This window comes from Nasonia vitripennis, chromosome 2, assembly GCF_009193385.2.
Source record: "Nasonia vitripennis strain AsymCx chromosome 2, Nvit_psr_1.1, whole genome shotgun sequence".
NCBI lineage: Eukaryota > Metazoa > Arthropoda > Insecta > Hymenoptera > Pteromalidae > Nasonia > Nasonia vitripennis.
The window spans coordinates 16382949-16399643 of NC_045758.1; the positions used below are offsets into that span (position 1 = coordinate 16382949).

The window sequence follows — 16695 nt, forward strand, 5'->3', positions numbered from 1 at the left end:
ATAGCAAATAAATCATAATATTGAGAAGGAATCATGATCGTACTAAGTATATTGACTGTTAACAATTTTTAAATCCGTATTAGTTGCATTCTTAAATATTATACACAGTCAACTGTAAGCTACATTAAAATCGAACATAATGCAGTGTACTATCGACTGAATTGCGCGAATCCTGTTATGCAGTTATATTACTACAAAATAACCGGTCAGTCTGCATCGGCATCGATCAAATCTCTCATACAACGATTTTACCGCAATGGAAAATAGTACGGGTTATTTTCCGTGAAAATTGAAAATTGGCACTATAGGTACCCAATAAGTACATACCACTTTTTCTCACAGATCGAGCCAATAAGACGCGCAAGCTCAAAATCAAAAAAACCCTCAAAATCCGCAACTGCCGTGCCGACATTCAGAAAACCCTATAAGTATTATATACATGTCACTAGATCACAACGATCACAAATATACCTACAGAGGCATGTCAGCGCGATAGCGATATTCTTGATGTATACTTTTTTTTTCTACTCAAACTTCACAAATCAAAATACTACCTAAATGCGACCGTCAAGATAACACTAATAAATATTAAAATAAATCCAACAACAAATCCATTTCAATGGCGACTCGTGTATTACTACATTTGGGTGATGCAACGTCTAAATGGTAATGCATGGATATACTCTACATAGTTAAGGTTATGCGGCATGCTGTTACTTATATAGTAAAATAATTTGTCATATTTGTTTCTGAATTAATCTACAGTGTTTTTTCAAATGTGCAATTTCATCGGACAAAGTTACAAGTGCAAAGCATACTGAAGCAGAGCAGAAACTTCCGAAGGATCAGAAATCCTGAGGAGACTGTAAGATCGCCTTTTGCCAATGTCGAAGTGCAACATTCTGGACCAACTAACGGTTCGAAAATATGGAAGGGTATCATATTTGCAACAGCGGTAACTGTTATTCAACATTATTAAACATACTGAAGATAAACCTTAAGGAGGTTCATCTGATTTAGAAATAATAAACAGATTCGGGGGACAAAATTCACACACGTAGATATGTCTAAATAAAAAGCTTATGCAAAATTTTGAGTCATTTGGATACCTTTAAGACGAGATATTAATAAAAGTATTTTTATTAATAGAGAATCACATTTTCCTCGTTTTAATTTGCAAATAATTATTGAATTAACTAACGGTTTCTGTTGCAAATTGTTGTATGAGAAAACTAATATTTGATGAATTCAAATTGCTGTTGAAAACGATTGATGGGTACCTCTATGCATAATAATTAATTGGCCTAATAAAAAATATGTGCACTTAACCTCAAAAACGGAGTCAAATGTCGTCTGTATTAAATTTTTTTGTCACATAAAGAGTTCGATTTCTTTATCTAAAATCATTATTAGTTATAAATTAGCTTTTCATAAGTCCTAAATAAATTATGTCTCTTGTATCAAAAGGAAATAATAATTTATAAAAATTATCCTCTGATTGACTAGCGACATACCAGATGAACCTCCTTAATAGAAAAAACTATGTTTGAGCGTTAGAGTAGTTTAACCGATGTGTTGATTTTGTGCATAACAATATGAACTTGTAATTGAGCGATTCCCACTATAAAATTCTAAACTATTATTCTTTAATGCAATCAAATGAATAGTTTTTTCTAATCATTCTGCCTATGCTATCTGTTTAACATAAATTTAAGGAACAACAATTTCAGTTTATTTACAGGTAGTGTGTCATGAAATTTTAAGTGTGTAATCAAATTTTGTAAAACAATTACAGTTCAGTGGTGCCACATATGTAGGTGCAACTATTTTGGAGTATGAAAGAATACGAGCAAACACATTTAAAGGATACAAAAATTTTTATTGGTCATCCAAAGCAACTGTAAGTTGTCATAATTTTAATATCATAACTGTATATAAATGTAATATCTTGCTTTAAATTACTTATGATATTTATTCATAAGGTTATAGGATGGAGGGCGCAGACAAGAGATTGGTGGAGTAACTTGAGCGAGGGTGAACGAATGTGGTATTTTATTTGTTTTGCAAATGTACTTGTATTCCTGGCATGGAGAATACCAACATGGCAACCAATAATGCTAAAATATTTTTCAACGAACCCAGCTTCCAGTATGTAAAAAAGGGTGATATTTTATAATAAAATATATACTGAAATTAATGTTACTAATTTTATATTTCTTTAAGGTGTAACTTGTCTACCAATGGTTTTATCCATGTTTTCACACTACAATCTGTGGCACTTGGCTGCAAATATGTATGTACTACATAGTTTCAGCGGAGCAGCAGTTTCTTACTTAGGCCGAGAACACTTTCTGGCAGTTTATTTATCAAGTGGCGTGATTTCTAGTATGTTTAGCAATACATATAAAATATTGCTAAAAAGACATGGATTTTCATTGGGAGCTGTAAGTTCAAAAATTGATATTTTTCAATTTGTACATATATTAATGATGTTTTGTACTATTTTATTAGTCCGGAGCCATAATGGGAATTCTAGCTTTTATTTGCACTCAGTTTCCTGACACAAAACTGAACATTATACTTTTACCACAACTTACGTTTAGTGCTGGAGCGGTAAGATATATTTCTAATTAATTTTGAGCATGGTATTAGCATTTAGAAATTTAACTTCTGTACTTTTTTAGGCTATCAAATCAATAATAGCATTCGATACAGCTGGCTGTGTCATGGGTTGGCAATTCTTTGATCATGCTGCCCATTTGGGAGGTGCCTTCTTTGGAATGTAAGTTATACAACAATATTAAAACTAATTTTATTTCAAAATTGAACACAAATCCAACGTTCACTTAAATTAAAATCAGAAATATGTTTACAAATTGATAATATATCGTTTTTAATAGATTGTGGCAGACTTGGGGCATCGATAATATTTGGCGGAAGCGTTCTCCTATACTAAAGTATTGGCATGAATTCCGAAACCCTCCTAAAGCTACTTAATGAAAATTTGAGTTTAGGTAATTAATTTATCAATTCAAAAAAAGAAAAAATGAAAAGAAGAAATTCTATTCTATGCTTGATATCTATTTCTATTTCATTAATTATATTAGTTGATGGGTTGAAGAAAAATTGTAAAGTTTTTTTAAAATACATTTGATATATTTTCTTTTGTATAATCCATATGTGTGTATATATATAGATAATGCCATTCTATTTTAAACAGAAGCACATGGTTGAAAGTAATTTAAAAACTTTGAATCAAACATTGCTTAGCATATTGTAAATATAAAATTAAGATGAATAACTTCACAAATAATTATTACACATCGTACCTTAACTTTTGAGATATTTAACATGGTGTTTAATGTGATCTTCAATGAATGTTGCAATGAAGAAATAACTATGATCATATCCTTCTTGCATTCTGACAACTAAGTGTAACGATGCTGCATCTTTTGCCGCTGCAATCAAACTTTCAGGATGAAGTTGATCTTTAAGAAAACTGTCTGCTTTACCCTGTAACGTAATTGTGTTCTTACTTCTTAATAATCAAAATAAAAACATCGAAATCTTAACTTATTATAAAAAAAAAGAGTATATAACTATTAACATAATAATAAAGAAAAGTCAAATAAGAATAAAAGATTAATTTTTGCAGTACGTGAAGTAAAAAATACAAAATGAAGCATTTATTTCGTCATCAAATTATATTATTAGTCATGTAAAAAAACCATGTTAAACCACAGGATTGATGTATAAATACCTGATCAATAAGAATATCCAGAGGCGGTCCATTATATATTTTTGTTAATTCTGTAGCATCCCACTGATTCCAATGACTATCGCCTTCTTTACCACCCAAGTAACCAGCAAAAGCTTTTTGTCCCCAACCACAGTTTATAGGATTGTTGATAGGTGCAAATGCCGAAACTGATTTATACTGTCCATGACATTTCAAAGCACAGATTAAAGCCCCATGTCCACCCATGCTAAAATAAAAATTTTATTAAAAACTGTTTACATTCTATTGATTAGGCTTTCAATTTATTTTTATTTATCATACCTGTGACCCATGATAGATTGTTTATCAGGTATTGTTGGGAATTTTTCATTGATCAAAGCAGGTAGCTCGCTGGTAACATAACTGAACATTCTGTAATTTGTTTTCCATGGCTCTTCTGTAGCATCTACATAAAATCCAGCTCCTGATCCAAAATCCGAAGAAGCATCTTCTCCAGGTATATTGACTCCTCTGGGACTGGTATCTGGTATAACGAGAATAACTCCATGTTCAGCTGCATATCTTTGCGCGCCAGCTTTCTGAATGAAATTTGCTTCTGTGCAGGTCAATCCAGAGAGCCAATAGATGACAGGTACTGGGCCCTCTTCAGCTTGAGGAGGTAGATATACTCCAAAATTCATGCGACACTTGAGCTCTGTGCTATAGATTGATTTATCAAATTTTAACAAACCGAGAGTAGAGAGGTAGTAATGCAAAGATAAATGCTCAAAAGTAGAAATATTATCGACATTAAAAATTGGAAAATAATTCCTACCTCTCGTGTGAACAAATCTTTTGCCAACCTCCAAAGCTCTTGTTGCTGGACACTACAGTAATCTCGGACATTATCTAAACAATGTTATAAAAACGATCAATCTAAAGAATTAAAGAGAATTAACGAGCAAAAATAACGTTAGTAACGTTCCAAAGAGCAATAAAAACAAGAAAGCACAGTGTTTTGAGGTTAGAATAAGCTGATAAACGACCAAAACAAGTTTGAATTTTACCTACGTATAAGTATGTACGCCGATAAAACATGGTTATTTTGATTGAAGTACTTAATGCATTATAATTTACTTACCTCTCGCGCCAATGGGTACGTTAACTGAAATTCGGGATTTGAAATATAATAAAGCCGCGACAAAGCGATATAGGTATATACAGCGCAACAGCGGCCCCGAATACCGTCTGGTAATGGATCAGGCGATTACCATGATATGATATAAGTGTCCAAGTATTTTCTGTATTCGAGCAATATACCTAAGTAATATCAACGAATATAGACTTCATATAGAAGAACGGTTCGTATAGCGGCGAGGGGACGGAAAGCGATAGTTCGGTACGCTCCGCGAGATGGCGGCAGCCATCAATTTCTATCGTGCTGTCTCTCTCACTCTCACGGCGCCATTCAAATTTTAAGCTTGCAGTCGTCAAGTCAGCCGAATGTCAATCTCCTTGCTACATGAATGTTATAAAATTAAATAATAGCAGCGTAGATGTAAATAATAAATAAATATTATATGTGACGCACTATGAAAATTGTAATAGTGTATAATAGTTTAATTATTACGTGATACTTAAAATTCTTTATCGTAAAAAACTCAAATCACAAAACTGAAAAATCACTATAAAAAAAAACGAGTAGACAAAAGGTAAAAACGGACACACACACGCATCCGTACGGACATTTTCCAAAAAGACCATTTCTCGACTCAGAATGCATCAAAACACACTTCCCACACGTTTTTAGACAAACTCAAAAAATCACTATTACAAGGCTTCCTAGGAAGGAATAAATTATATCTAAATAAAATATCACTTGCTCATCAAAACCAAAAACCAATAAATGCAAAATTGAAATCCAAAACCATCACTATTTTTGGTACAAAAAAACCAAATTTCTCGTTAAAAATGTTTTGTATAGACTTTTTACCTTGATAATCATCAAATTATTTGTTTATTTCTGCAATTTTCCTTTAATTTATCTACATCTGAAACTTTTACTAATGTATAAAGATTTTCATGAATTTCGGACGTTATTATAACCTCTGATTACTGAATTTTCACATTTATTTACTCTAATAACACTCGTGATAAACAGATTTACCGTATCTCATCACTGGGAAATCTGTGAAAGGTCAAATCAGGATTTTTTGCCTTCGATGTTCCACAATCGGTGTAGACACAAAGTGCACGTGGAGGCGACATGCTGACCACGAAATCTTCTTCGCTAAACACGATAAACCTATCCAAAAAAATCTCACGAAACTAGAACGATGTACTTCCCTATTCACTACTATTATTTATCGCTATTTGTTGCAAAAAAAATCTGTAAACTGTCGACTACAATGACCAACAAACACAGAGACTGCGGTAAAGCTCTCTTCGCGCTGTTTACACAGCAGGATCGAGCGGGAAACTGACAGGAGCTGCGTTTTCGCGGTTTTTTCCTAGTCAGAAAAATATGGTTGTCGCAACCAATACTTTTGTAAAACCTCCTTACACACTCATTATTCATTTTCTTGTCATTTATTTACTTTCATTATTGTTAAAAAGTATATTTTACATAATATACTGCATGAATGATGAATCGTCTGCTTGTGCGTGCTCATATGCGCGCCAAGCTGTAGGAAACTCATAGGTGGCGCCGCCGAGCGGTTGGGTAACAGAACTAACGGCCTGTTACCCAAGCTTTCGTCCCCCCATTTTAACCCAGAACCGTTCTTCTATAGGAAGTCTATATTCGTTGGTAATATTATCGCAGATTCCTTGACCTTCGGGTCCACATCGTTTCTTTTATCTTTGCTCGGCGATGATTATAGATTATAGCAAGAATCTCGAATGAGCCGGAATTAAAAAAAAGTCTTATATTTTTAATGCAGAGAATGCGCGATAAATATAATAAGATTTTAATAGAGAATCAATCAATCAAACGTAATATTGCTAAAAACCTTTTAGCGGAAAATCGTTGCGAACAAATACATATTCCAATGAGAGCATTAATCGTATTAATTATATAAGGGCCGAGAGGGGAAATTTGCAACAATGAGTATTTCGTTACTTACTTTTATCTATCGATAAATTATTAAATTATTAAATACAATAACTGAATTAATTTGAATTAAAAGCTAATTGTAATAACGAATTATACAATATATAAAAAGACTACAAAATTCATATTTCTAATACATCGAGTTCCTGTCGCAAATTACATCTGTAATACATCAGTAGGTTATTTTCCAGATACAGTATTTATTTCACTTTTTCTTAAGAATCCGTCTGCTCGAGAATACCGTGGATTTCGACGATTTTGGAGATTCCAAGCCTAAAACCGAGTAAAACATTATTTAAAATGTTCATCATATTTTAGATATCTACTGAATATGACGGTTTCCGCAATAAGCGGTCAATCGGTAAAATTTGCATATCTCAGCCTAAGCAAGACTATATACAAGACTATATACAAGACAACGAACCCGGGTCGAATTGCAGCAGCACGGAGCGAGCCAGCACGAGGCCCTCCCTCGCGGATGCGGCCTGCTGCTGCTGCGTCCTACTGCAAGTTTTGGCCGTACAGGTGCTGCTAACGCTGTCGCAGCGACTGGACGAGGTGGGGGTAGCCTGCTGTCTCAGTAGGTAATAAGTGCAGGGCAGCTCGATGTTGCGCTCGGCCAGGAGCTTCTTCACGTACGCCTCGGCCTCCAAGTGCCGAATGGTGAACTCGGTGATGCGCTGCAGGGCCAAGGTGTTTTGTTCCTGCAGCTCGCGCACCGCTAGGTCTCGCTGCGAAAAGCGGAAAATCGGCAACGTTATATATATATATATATATATATATATATATATATATATATATATATATATATATATATATATATATATATAATTAACTGCATGAAATAATAATAATAAATAGCTGCAGCGCGCAATGTGGCCAGGCGCGTGGCGGCTCACCTCTTGGAGAAGGATCGTCGAGTCCTCGGCGCAGAGGCACTTGTTCTGGATGTCCTTGAGGAGCTTGCGGAGCTTCTTGTCGGCTCGGGAGATCTTCTCCCGTTGATCGGTTATCTGCCGCTCGAGATCGCTCACCGCCTGCCGTTTGCTCTCCTTCTCGTCCTTCAGCCTCTCGATGTCCTTCTCCAGCTGCTCGCAGTTGTCCCCCATGCGCTGAAGCGCGAGTAGACATAATAGTGATAGAATAGTTAGATGCAAGCTCGCGCGACACGTGCGAAAGCTCGAAGAGCCGAACCTTGTAGTCGTCCTGGGCGCGCTCGAGGGCCTGTCGCCGCTGCCTGAGCGAGTCGAGCGCCTCGTAGAGCTCCTCGCCGAGCCGGCGCTGTTCCGATTTCTCCGGGCCGTCCTCGTCGACCAGCGACAGGCTCGACTTGTACTTGTCGTTGCAGAGCTTCACCAGACGCAGGGTGTTCTCCATACTGCGGATCTCCTGCTCGGCCTTTCGAATCGTGCGGTCGAGCCGATCGCCCCGTTCTTGCAGTAGGTATCGCTCCTGCGCACTCTGTATCATGAGGTAGGCGGCGGTCAAGGGCGCGCCGTCCTCGTGATTGCTGCCCAGCGCGGCCACCTGGATGTCGTATCGCGCTTGCAGTTGCTGGATTCGCGACCTGCGCTCGGCTATCGTCTTGCGCAGCTCCTCGCAGTCCGTCAGCACGACGCGCCGCTGGAGGTTCAGGCTCTCCTTTTGCACTTTGATCTCCGAGCGCCGCTCCTGCATCGCCTGCACGACAAGCTACGTTATTTATACATACTATGTAGTACTGCTATGTAGTACTTCCACTGCACTCACGGCTTCCATCTGGATAGAGTACTTCTCCAGGTCGTACAGCCTGTCGTCGACCTTCAGCACGACTTTGTTGGCTTGCTTCAATTTCAGCTCGAGTATGCTCTCCTCGACCTTCCTCTCCTCGTAGTTGCTCCGAGCCTGTTTCAGCTGCTTCTCGCCACCCTCTATCAAAGCCAGCAGCTCCTGCTGCTTGCTCCTCACTCGCTGGAGCTCCTCGCTGTTGCTCGCCATCGAGCTCGTCATCCTCCGCACCTCGTTCTATGCGAGAATAAAAAAAAAAAAAAAAATAAATAAAGACAATAGATCGATCGACTAGTGGCGACCGGTACCCGGTACCCACCTCGACCTGGGCGAGCTGCGCTTGCATGGTCTTGACCGTCTCGCTCTTCTCCTTCACCGTCCTCTGCAGCTGCTTCAGCCTTTTCCGCTTCGACTCCAGCTCGTCCTTGTCCCTCTCCTGCCCGAGGACGTTCTGCAAGCGCATCTCGGACTTTTGCAGCTCGACGTCCGTCCGGTAGACGCCGTCCTTCTTCTCCCGCAGACTCCTCTCCTCTCTGGCCTGCTCGGCCAGGAGCTGCTCCCAAGTCTTGGCCTCCGTCTGTTGGCGCAGCAGCAGGAGCTTCCGCTCGCCTTCGAGCTCGCTCACTCGCGTCGTAGCGCGAAGGATCAGAGTTTGCTGGCGCTTTATTTCCTTGGCGATCGTCGCCTTGCGCTTTTCCTCTTTCTGAATATACGATCGAGTAGGCGGTTACTAGCTGATGTTATCAACTCAGGCGGCTCTGCGACGAACAACGGATCTCACTCAGCAGAAGCCTTACCTCGAGCATATCCTGCAATTGCGCCGTCCGCTCTTCGATGCTCATCTTCTGGCCCTCTATCCTCTGCAGCGTCTCCTTCAGATCGTCGAGCCTCTTCTTGCAATCTTGCAGCCTCGACCTTTTCTCCTCGACTTCAGCCCTCTTGCGCCTCAAATTGGCCCGGGTCTCTTGCGTGCGACGCGCCAACTCCTGTAGCTGCTTCTTCTGAGCGTGAACCTGCGATTGATAACCCGTTCAAAGCAGCACTATAATATTATGATTAGTGATCGAGGCGTTATAGAGTCGCACTTGAATGGAGTAAGCGTCGATCATCTCCGTCAGCTTGAGGCGCTCCTCCCTGCGCAAGCCGAGCTCCTTCTCAAGCTGCTTCGTCCCGTGCTCGAGCTCCTTGTTTTCCGTCTCTTGGATCGCCAGAAAGCGCTCGGCTTCCTGGCACGCGTCCATCCTCCCCTTGGCCATTTCCCTCAGCAGATTTATCTCCTAGAAGGATCGAAATGGCAATTCTCGATGCTGTTGATTTGATTTATCATCTCAAGGAACTCACTTGAAGCGCGTCGTGAATGGATTTATCGCGTTGAGTGAGCACCTGGACGCTCTGGGACCACTGGTTCATCAACTGTCGCCGGTCCTTGACTGCTTGGCTGTAGAGTCGCGCCGTCCTGTCCAGAGCGAGCTCTGATCGAGCGCAGAGACGATGCGAGAATGAATAACAAGGGTATAATATTCGCGCACTGCACGCTCGGAAGTTCGTTATATTTTACCCAATTCGTCAACATCTCCGACTGCTTTGATCACGGACTGCCGATAGAGTTCCGCCTTCTCGCTGAGAGCCTGTCGCTCCAGTTCTATTTTCTTGAAAGTAGACACGATTAATCGCTCATTATGATTGATATGAATTTTTCAAACGCGATATCCGGCTTGAACAAACAGCTTGAAACCTTGAAAGTCTTCTCGTCCGACCTGACGAACTGCTCGATGACCATATTCCTCTCCTCCTTCTTGTTCAACCTCTCCTCCCACTCCAGCAGTCTGTCCTTGTCCAGTTGGATATTCTTCTTGGTGGCATCGAGCTTCTTGCTCATCCTCGAGACGTTTTGCTGGAGCGTGACGATCTTTTCCGCGGTATCTCGAGCCTGACGCTCGTACTGGCGGATTTGCCGGGCCAGTCGAGACTCGTCGGCTTGGGCCTGACGGTACAGCTGGTTCTCGGTCTCGACCTGAGCCGAGTGAGCGGCCAGGAGACGCTGGTTCTGGCTCTGCTCTTGGCGAATGTCCGATGCATGCTTCCGGATGTCCTCGATACGCTCGAGAGTCGTTTCCAGCTGGCTTTTCAGAGCCGCGCGCTTTCGCGTTTTATGCTCGATCTGGAAATTATTCATTAGCTTACCGAGCATGCCTCATCGTTTAACCTGATAATTCAAAGTTTTACAAGATTCGTCGTAATCGCGATGCGCAGTAAACAAAAAACCAAAGGCACATTCGATGTATGACGAGGCAGGTAGAAAAATACACAAGTTTAGATGATAAGATTTTATCAGTCTACATACCTCTTTCTCCAGCCGTTTATTCTCTTCATTAGCAATGGGCATTCTAAATCCGTCGCTCCACCCCAAATCATTAAAAACCTCTTCAATGGCGTTCACCATGTTGAGGGCTTGATTGCTTTGCTGCCAATTTTTTCAATTTTCACAAAAAAATAACCTTGCGATTTTCCATCTCGGGAAACGCGTTAAATTAGCAGACCGACCGGTTTATGTGGTGCAGCTATGCACGAGGCGACTGAAGTGCGTTTAGATTCCATGGTTACAGAGTAACAGGATGCGCGTACCCAGTCAATATAGTACACTTCATTTCGTTCGATTCTATACTGTACGCTTACTGTCGCGACTGCATATAATACTATTGAGAAATACAAGTGATTTTTTCAATATTGCTATATTTTCAAAGAATTTAAGGAATTAGACAAAAAATTAATTGGACTAATATATATATGTATATATATATATATATATATATATATATATATATATATATATATATATATATATATATATATATATATATATATTCTTTTTTTTATTTCATTAGACAATCGGTAGTAATAGATACTCTGTACAAATCCGTCTAAGAAATATCAGCCACCTGCAAATACAAAAAACAATTGACAATTCCTATCTAAGATGATAACTTAAATCTACACAATTTAATAAATATATCAATGCTTGTTTGTGTATAACCACTAATTACTTCAACTAACAATAATTAATCCTAGTGAAAATAAAAAATGTAATAAAGTGTAATAAAATATAAGAAAATGTAACAAATCGTACCATTTCGTACGTTTTTGTTGGATTTTGGACCTTTTTTACGTTTTATTACAATTTATTACAAATCCATTGATCCAGGATTCATGGGGGTCTCTTCTTTGAAATGACAAATGTAACGATACGTAAATAAGTATAACAAAATGTAAAAAATTGTCTGTAAGCGTAATGTTATATAAGAAAATGGCGACTTTTTTATTTTCTTACTTCTGCTTACATTTTATTATAAAATAATTAATTAAAAAAATATATTGACTATATTAGCCGGTAAAATAACATGTAATAAAATGTAAAAAAAGTTAACAAATCTGAAAATGTAAGAAAGTGTACAAAAACATATGAGAAAAAGGGTCCGAAATACAACAAAAAGGTACATTTCTTACATTTTCTTACATTTTTGTGCGTTTTATTACAATTTATTACATCTTTTTTTCCACTAGGGAATCTTGATATTAACATGAAGTAGGTTATATCGTTTGAATCAGTTTTTAGGGTAAGTAGATCGAATGATTAATTTTTTTTTTTTTTACATGGCATTTGGAACTTGAAAGTTCATCGCCTCATCTACGCAAGCCTTCCACGCTGCCCTATCTTGTGTCAACCCCACCCAAGATGCACCTCTCCGATCGACACCCACCCGTCCTATTTCTACTAGATCCGCTTTTACGTTGTCCTCCCATCTACGTCTAGGTCTACCTAGAGGTCGCGTTTCCATCGGCCTGCCCTTCATGACACGCGCTGCCGTACGGTCGTCTCCCATTCTCGCTACGTGCCCTGCCCATCCCAATCTGCGCGATTTTATTATTCTGTTAATATTTGGTGACGCGTACAGATTGTGTAACTCATCATTGTGTAGTCTCCTCCATTCCCCGGTTTCCTCATCTTTCTTCGGCCCGTATATTTTTCGCAAGACTTTATTTTCAAATACCCTAAAACGGTTGTCCGCCTGCTTAGTGAGGGCCCACGTTTCGCACCCGTACAGAACCACCGGCAGTATTATTGTCCTGTATATTCTTATTTTAACGTTTTTAGACAACAGCCTCGACTTAAGTAAATTACTCACGGCGTAGAAGCAAGCATTACCCGAATGGAGTCTCTTATTTATTAAGACATTAATCTCGTTTCTATCATTTATGGTCGTACCCAGATACCTGAATTCGCTAACCTTTTCAAAAGTAAAATTCCCAACTCTGAGATCTTCCTCCCCTCTGCAGATGCCTAGCTTATCCACAATCATGTACTTTGTTTTTGATTCACTCACTTCTAACCCTGTATACTCTACCGCTTTTATGAGGATTTCCGCGTTTCTTGCTACCGTTTCCCTACAATCCCCCAGTATATCCAAATCATCTGCGTAGCCTAGTATCTGCGTTGTTCCATTAAGCGTTGCGCCCATCTGGCTAACCTGCATTTTTCTAACGGCATATTCTAACGTTAAGTTGAACAGCACCGTAGAGAATCCATCCCCTTGTTTTAAACCATCGCGTATCATGAAGGGTTCTGATACATTACCGCCTACTCGGACCTTTCCCGTGCTTCCGTTCAGACATATTTGAATTAATCTCACGAGTTTTTTCGGTACACCGAGAAGTACTAGAATTTGATACATTTTGCTTCGCTTAATAGAGTCGTACGCTTTTTTAAAATCTATAAATAGTTGGTGTATGGTTTCGCAAAATTCCCACTTTTTCTCTAACAACTGTCTTATGGTAAACATTTGATCGCTCGTCGATCTGTTGCGCCGAAATCCGCACTGATAATCTCCTACTATATCTTCCGCGAATGGAGTGAGTCTAGCTTGTATTACGTTTGACAGAACTTTGTAGCACGTTGCTAAAAGTGAAATACCCCTATAGTTATTGCAGTCTGTCTTATCCCCCTTTTTAAAAATCGGTATAATGATAGATTCCTTCCAATTTTCGGGTATTGTTTCATTTTTCCAGATGGCACATACTAGTTTATAGATTTTGAAAGTGAGCTCGACGCCCCCATATTTGAGTAACTCAGCTGGTATAGAGTCATTTCCCGCGGCTTTGTTGTTTTTTAGTTTTTTAATCGCGGCCTCTACTTCTTGGTAGCTCGGTTCCTCCACGTGGGGTTCAGCAGTGTGAATTTCGTCCCCTAATTCTTCGCTATTTTCGTGCACGTTTAATAATTTATCGAAATAATTTTTCCACAGCGACAGTAATTCGTTGTCATTTGTTACGAGGTCCCCGTTTTCGTCCTTCATCAATTGCGCTCTACTCCTAAAACCCTTTCTGATGGCGTTAATCCCTCTGTACATTTCGCGGGGGTTATTTTCCTTACTGTTAGTTTCTATTCTCCTAATAAGATTCTTTTGATACTCCCGCTTCTTATTTCTGTAAATCGCGCTCGTCCGTTTCCTTACGTTAGAATACTCTTCTACGGTCCTATCGCTTCTATTTTGTAAGCTATCTAATTTAGCCTTTTTGCGCCTTTCAAACCAGAGTTCGCACTCTTCGTCAAACCATGGTTTGCTCTTTGGCTTTTTCTTTTTACCCAGTACTTTGTTCACGGCCTCTTTTACCGTTTTTTCGATGTCCCCCCATAAGCTATTCGGTTCGTAATTCCCCTCCGGCAATGTGTTTGCTTCTTCAAGTGCCTGAAACCTGTTATTAATTTCTATCTGGTACCTAATTCGCTCTGTTCTATCTCGTAGTTTCTCAATATCGAAGCTTTCTACCTTGTTTGCTCGCTTACTATTTTGATTCGCTACTAGTCTAGCTCTTAATTTGGCTACTACTAGGAAGTGGACCGAGTCGCTATCTGCCCCTCTGTAAGCCCTTACGTCAAGAACATTAGTATGACGTCTTTTTTCAATGAGGAAATGATCAATTTGATTCTGTGTGGCCCCGTCCGGCGATGTCCACGTTGCCTTGTGTATGTTCTTGTGCTTAAAACACGTAGTTTTGATTATAAGATCTTTTGCCGCCGCGAAATTTATGACCCTAATACCGTTATCATTGCTGGCTTCGTGCAGGCTTTCCTTACCTATAGTAGGCCTAAACATTTCCTCCTACCTATTTTAGCATTGAAATCGCCTAATACTATTCTTGTGTCGTAAGACGCGAACTGGTCGATTACCTGCTCTAAAGTTTCGTAATAGAGATCCTTAGCTTCTTCTTCTTTGTCCTCCGTAGGACAGTGTACATTAATAAATACATATCTATACCATTCACCTTCGATAATGATGTACGAGAGCCTATCATTGGCGGATTTGAAACTTTTAACCGAATGTATGATGCTTTTGCTTACGAGAAATCCGGTGCCTAGAGATCCCCCACTCCCGGTCCCATACAGGTACGTGGAGTTACCCGATGCTAGTACTCCGCCATCTGGCCACCGCGATTCCTGTATTGCTACCAAATCTAGATTGTACCTATCAGCTTCCTTTACGAGTTCTTTAAACGCACCTGCTCTGTATAGACTGCGAACATTCCAAGTTCCGTCCCTTAAGTCCCTTTTGGTTCGGATTTGATTTTTTTGAGCCACGATGTTATGTTAAACCCGCGCGCTTCGGATCCTGTTCCGATCGCAGGTGAGTCCACCGTTCTAGAGGTGATAACCCCCATACCTCTCTAGAACTAAGTATGAGAGCTTTCCGACTTTGACGAGGACAGTGTCAACTCGTCGTCAGACAGACTACGGTTTCATTCTCGCATCCTAACGCCCCCCTGCAAGGCAGCGCGCCTTCGCTGGCATCGTTACCGCGTAAGACCAGGTGACGAATCATTCTACACATCCCCTTTCGGGGCAGTTGTCATCGCTCCCGCATCCTCCTCGGTAGCAGGATTTTTGCCCATTTTTGTAATGTGTGATGAAAGAGATAGATTGAGAGATAAGAGATAATGTGAAGTGTTTTTGTTGTTGTGTTGCTTACGTAGTGTTTCTAGATGAATGCGTTCGACAGTGTGGGCTCATCACACCCACGCCTGTTCCTATCGGCTGTCCGCGGCTGCTTATTCAATTTATTCGCAGCTAACCTCTTTCTCAGGGGCTGTTCCTCTATCCGCAACCTAAGGACGCGCTGTGTAGTGGTGATAGGCACCCACCCGTCCGATCTGGACGACAACGCCCAAGACCCGCTTAGGGTAGCGGCATTGTAACAGGATCGAATGATTAATAGGTACGAAAAATGCGAAAATCATGCATGTGTTGCAAAAAAGACATTAGTTTTACCTAAAATACATCTCATTTTTACGTACGTTAATTGATCATTTTTTCATATTTCGCATTATATATAGCCACATTATATTACATTTTGTTACGTTATTTTAGATATCTATTGCTATGGAGTTTAATGTTGTTTCTTTTTTAAGGAGCCACCACACCAGTTATATAGATATACGAACCGTGTTAAATTGACGCGCTCCTTTGCTCCCAACTTTTAGAATAACGGCTGTAGGTACATAGAAGTCTGAAAAAATTACCGGTTATAGATTTTGATACCGTCAACGGGATCCTGGAGTAGAGTATATGTATATATAAAATAAACAATAAACGATCGATCTGATCTAACCAAAAATATTTGACATGTCTGCTGATAAATGCTGTTCAACTCACTTCCGCGCAAAGATTGTGCCGACAAGTAGGTTCTGTAATTTTTTGAGAGTCATAAAAGCCCTCGTTTTTCCAGAAGTTGGGAGCAAAATTTAACATTGGTAGGCCCCTTAAGTCAATAAATTTAATAATACATTTTTTGAATTGCAAATAAATGTACTATTTGCTTCACGTTTGAGTAACATCGCTTAACTATATTTGAATATAAAAAAGTGTATCATGGCGGAATCGGCAGGCGCTTTTTCTCTACTAACGAATTTCGAGCTATTCATCAATTATGCGCAGTAAATCTTCGTCGCTGGGATCGGCGAATCCCAGAGCGTAGCTCAACGAAATAGCCGCGCTGTCGATGAGTCTTCGACGCTCGAGGTCCCCGGAAATCTTCGCGTTCAGCAT

General features: G+C 39.8%; 3 protein-coding genes across 3 annotated transcripts; 1 reads left to right on the forward strand and 2 right to left on the reverse strand.

The window, feature by feature from the left end:
- Window positions 1-371: 371 nt before the first annotated feature.
- Window positions 372-4028, forward strand: LOC100122241 (presenilins-associated rhomboid-like protein, mitochondrial). The gene is made up of 8 exons (XM_001605794.6): window positions 372-666; window positions 766-955; window positions 1796-1900; window positions 1983-2148; window positions 2224-2444; window positions 2512-2613; window positions 2685-2782; window positions 2901-4028. Exons 1-8 carry the CDS (start codon window positions 620-622, stop codon window positions 2995-2997), a joined length of 1026 nt encoding a protein of 341 aa, XP_001605844.1. The 5' UTR covers window positions 372-619; the 3' UTR covers window positions 2998-4028.
- On the reverse strand, window positions 2801-6513 carry LOC100122255 (S-formylglutathione hydrolase). Its single transcript, XM_031923709.2, has 5 exons — window positions 4860-6513; window positions 4554-4627; window positions 4061-4438; window positions 3761-3986; window positions 2801-3513 (listed from the first exon to the last, which is right to left on the reverse strand). The coding sequence occupies exons 2-5, from the start codon at window positions 4622-4624 to the stop codon at window positions 3331-3333; spliced, it is 858 nt and encodes a 285-aa protein (XP_031779569.1). The 5' UTR covers window positions 4625-4627; window positions 4860-6513; the 3' UTR covers window positions 2801-3330.
- A 376-nt stretch (window positions 6514-6889) lies between these two features.
- On the reverse strand, window positions 6890-11219 carry LOC100117449 (coiled-coil domain-containing protein 39). The gene is made up of 12 exons (XM_001601636.5): window positions 10942-11219; window positions 10333-10758; window positions 10156-10246; window positions 9939-10069; window positions 9683-9874; window positions 9395-9610; window positions 8917-9300; window positions 8580-8834; window positions 8025-8510; window positions 7730-7942; window positions 7255-7561; window positions 6890-7103 (listed from the first exon to the last, which is right to left on the reverse strand). The coding sequence occupies exons 1-12, from the start codon at window positions 11038-11040 to the stop codon at window positions 7036-7038; spliced, it is 2868 nt and encodes a 955-aa protein (XP_001601686.1). The 5' UTR covers window positions 11041-11219; the 3' UTR covers window positions 6890-7035.
- Between the last annotated feature and the right edge of the window lie 5476 nt (window positions 11220-16695).

Coding starts and splice junctions, on each gene's coding strand:
- LOC100122241 (XM_001605794.6), top strand. CDS start 620: ATGGCGACTCGTGTATTACTACATTTGGGTGATGCAACGTCTAAATG. Junction 1,901..1,982: donor ATTGGTCATCCAAAGCAACT/GTAAGTTGTCAT, acceptor TTTATTCATAAG/GTTATAGGATGGAGGGCGCA. Junction 2,614..2,684: donor TTACGTTTAGTGCTGGAGCG/GTAAGATATATT, acceptor GTACTTTTTTAG/GCTATCAAATCAATAATAGC.
- LOC100122255 (XM_031923709.2), bottom strand. CDS start 4,624: ATGTCCGAGATTACTGTAGTGTCCAGCAACAAGAGCTTTGGAGGTTGG. Junction 3,987..4,060: donor CAATCTATCATGGGTCACAG/GTATGATAAATA, acceptor TTTTTATTTTAG/CATGGGTGGACATGGGGCTT. Junction 3,514..3,760: donor TGGATATTCTTATTGATCAG/GTATTTATACAT, acceptor ATTACGTTACAG/GGTAAAGCAGACAGTTTTCT.
- LOC100117449 (XM_001601636.5), bottom strand. CDS start 11,040: ATGGTGAACGCCATTGAAGAGGTTTTTAATGATTTGGGGTGGAGCGAC. Junction 9,301..9,394: donor AATTGCAGGATATGCTCGAG/GTAAGGCTTCTG, acceptor TCGTATATTCAG/AAAGAGGAAAAGCGCAAGGC. Junction 7,104..7,254: donor GCTGCTGCAATTCGACCCGG/GTTCGTTGTCTT, acceptor ACTCGGTTTTAG/GCTTGGAATCTCCAAAATCG.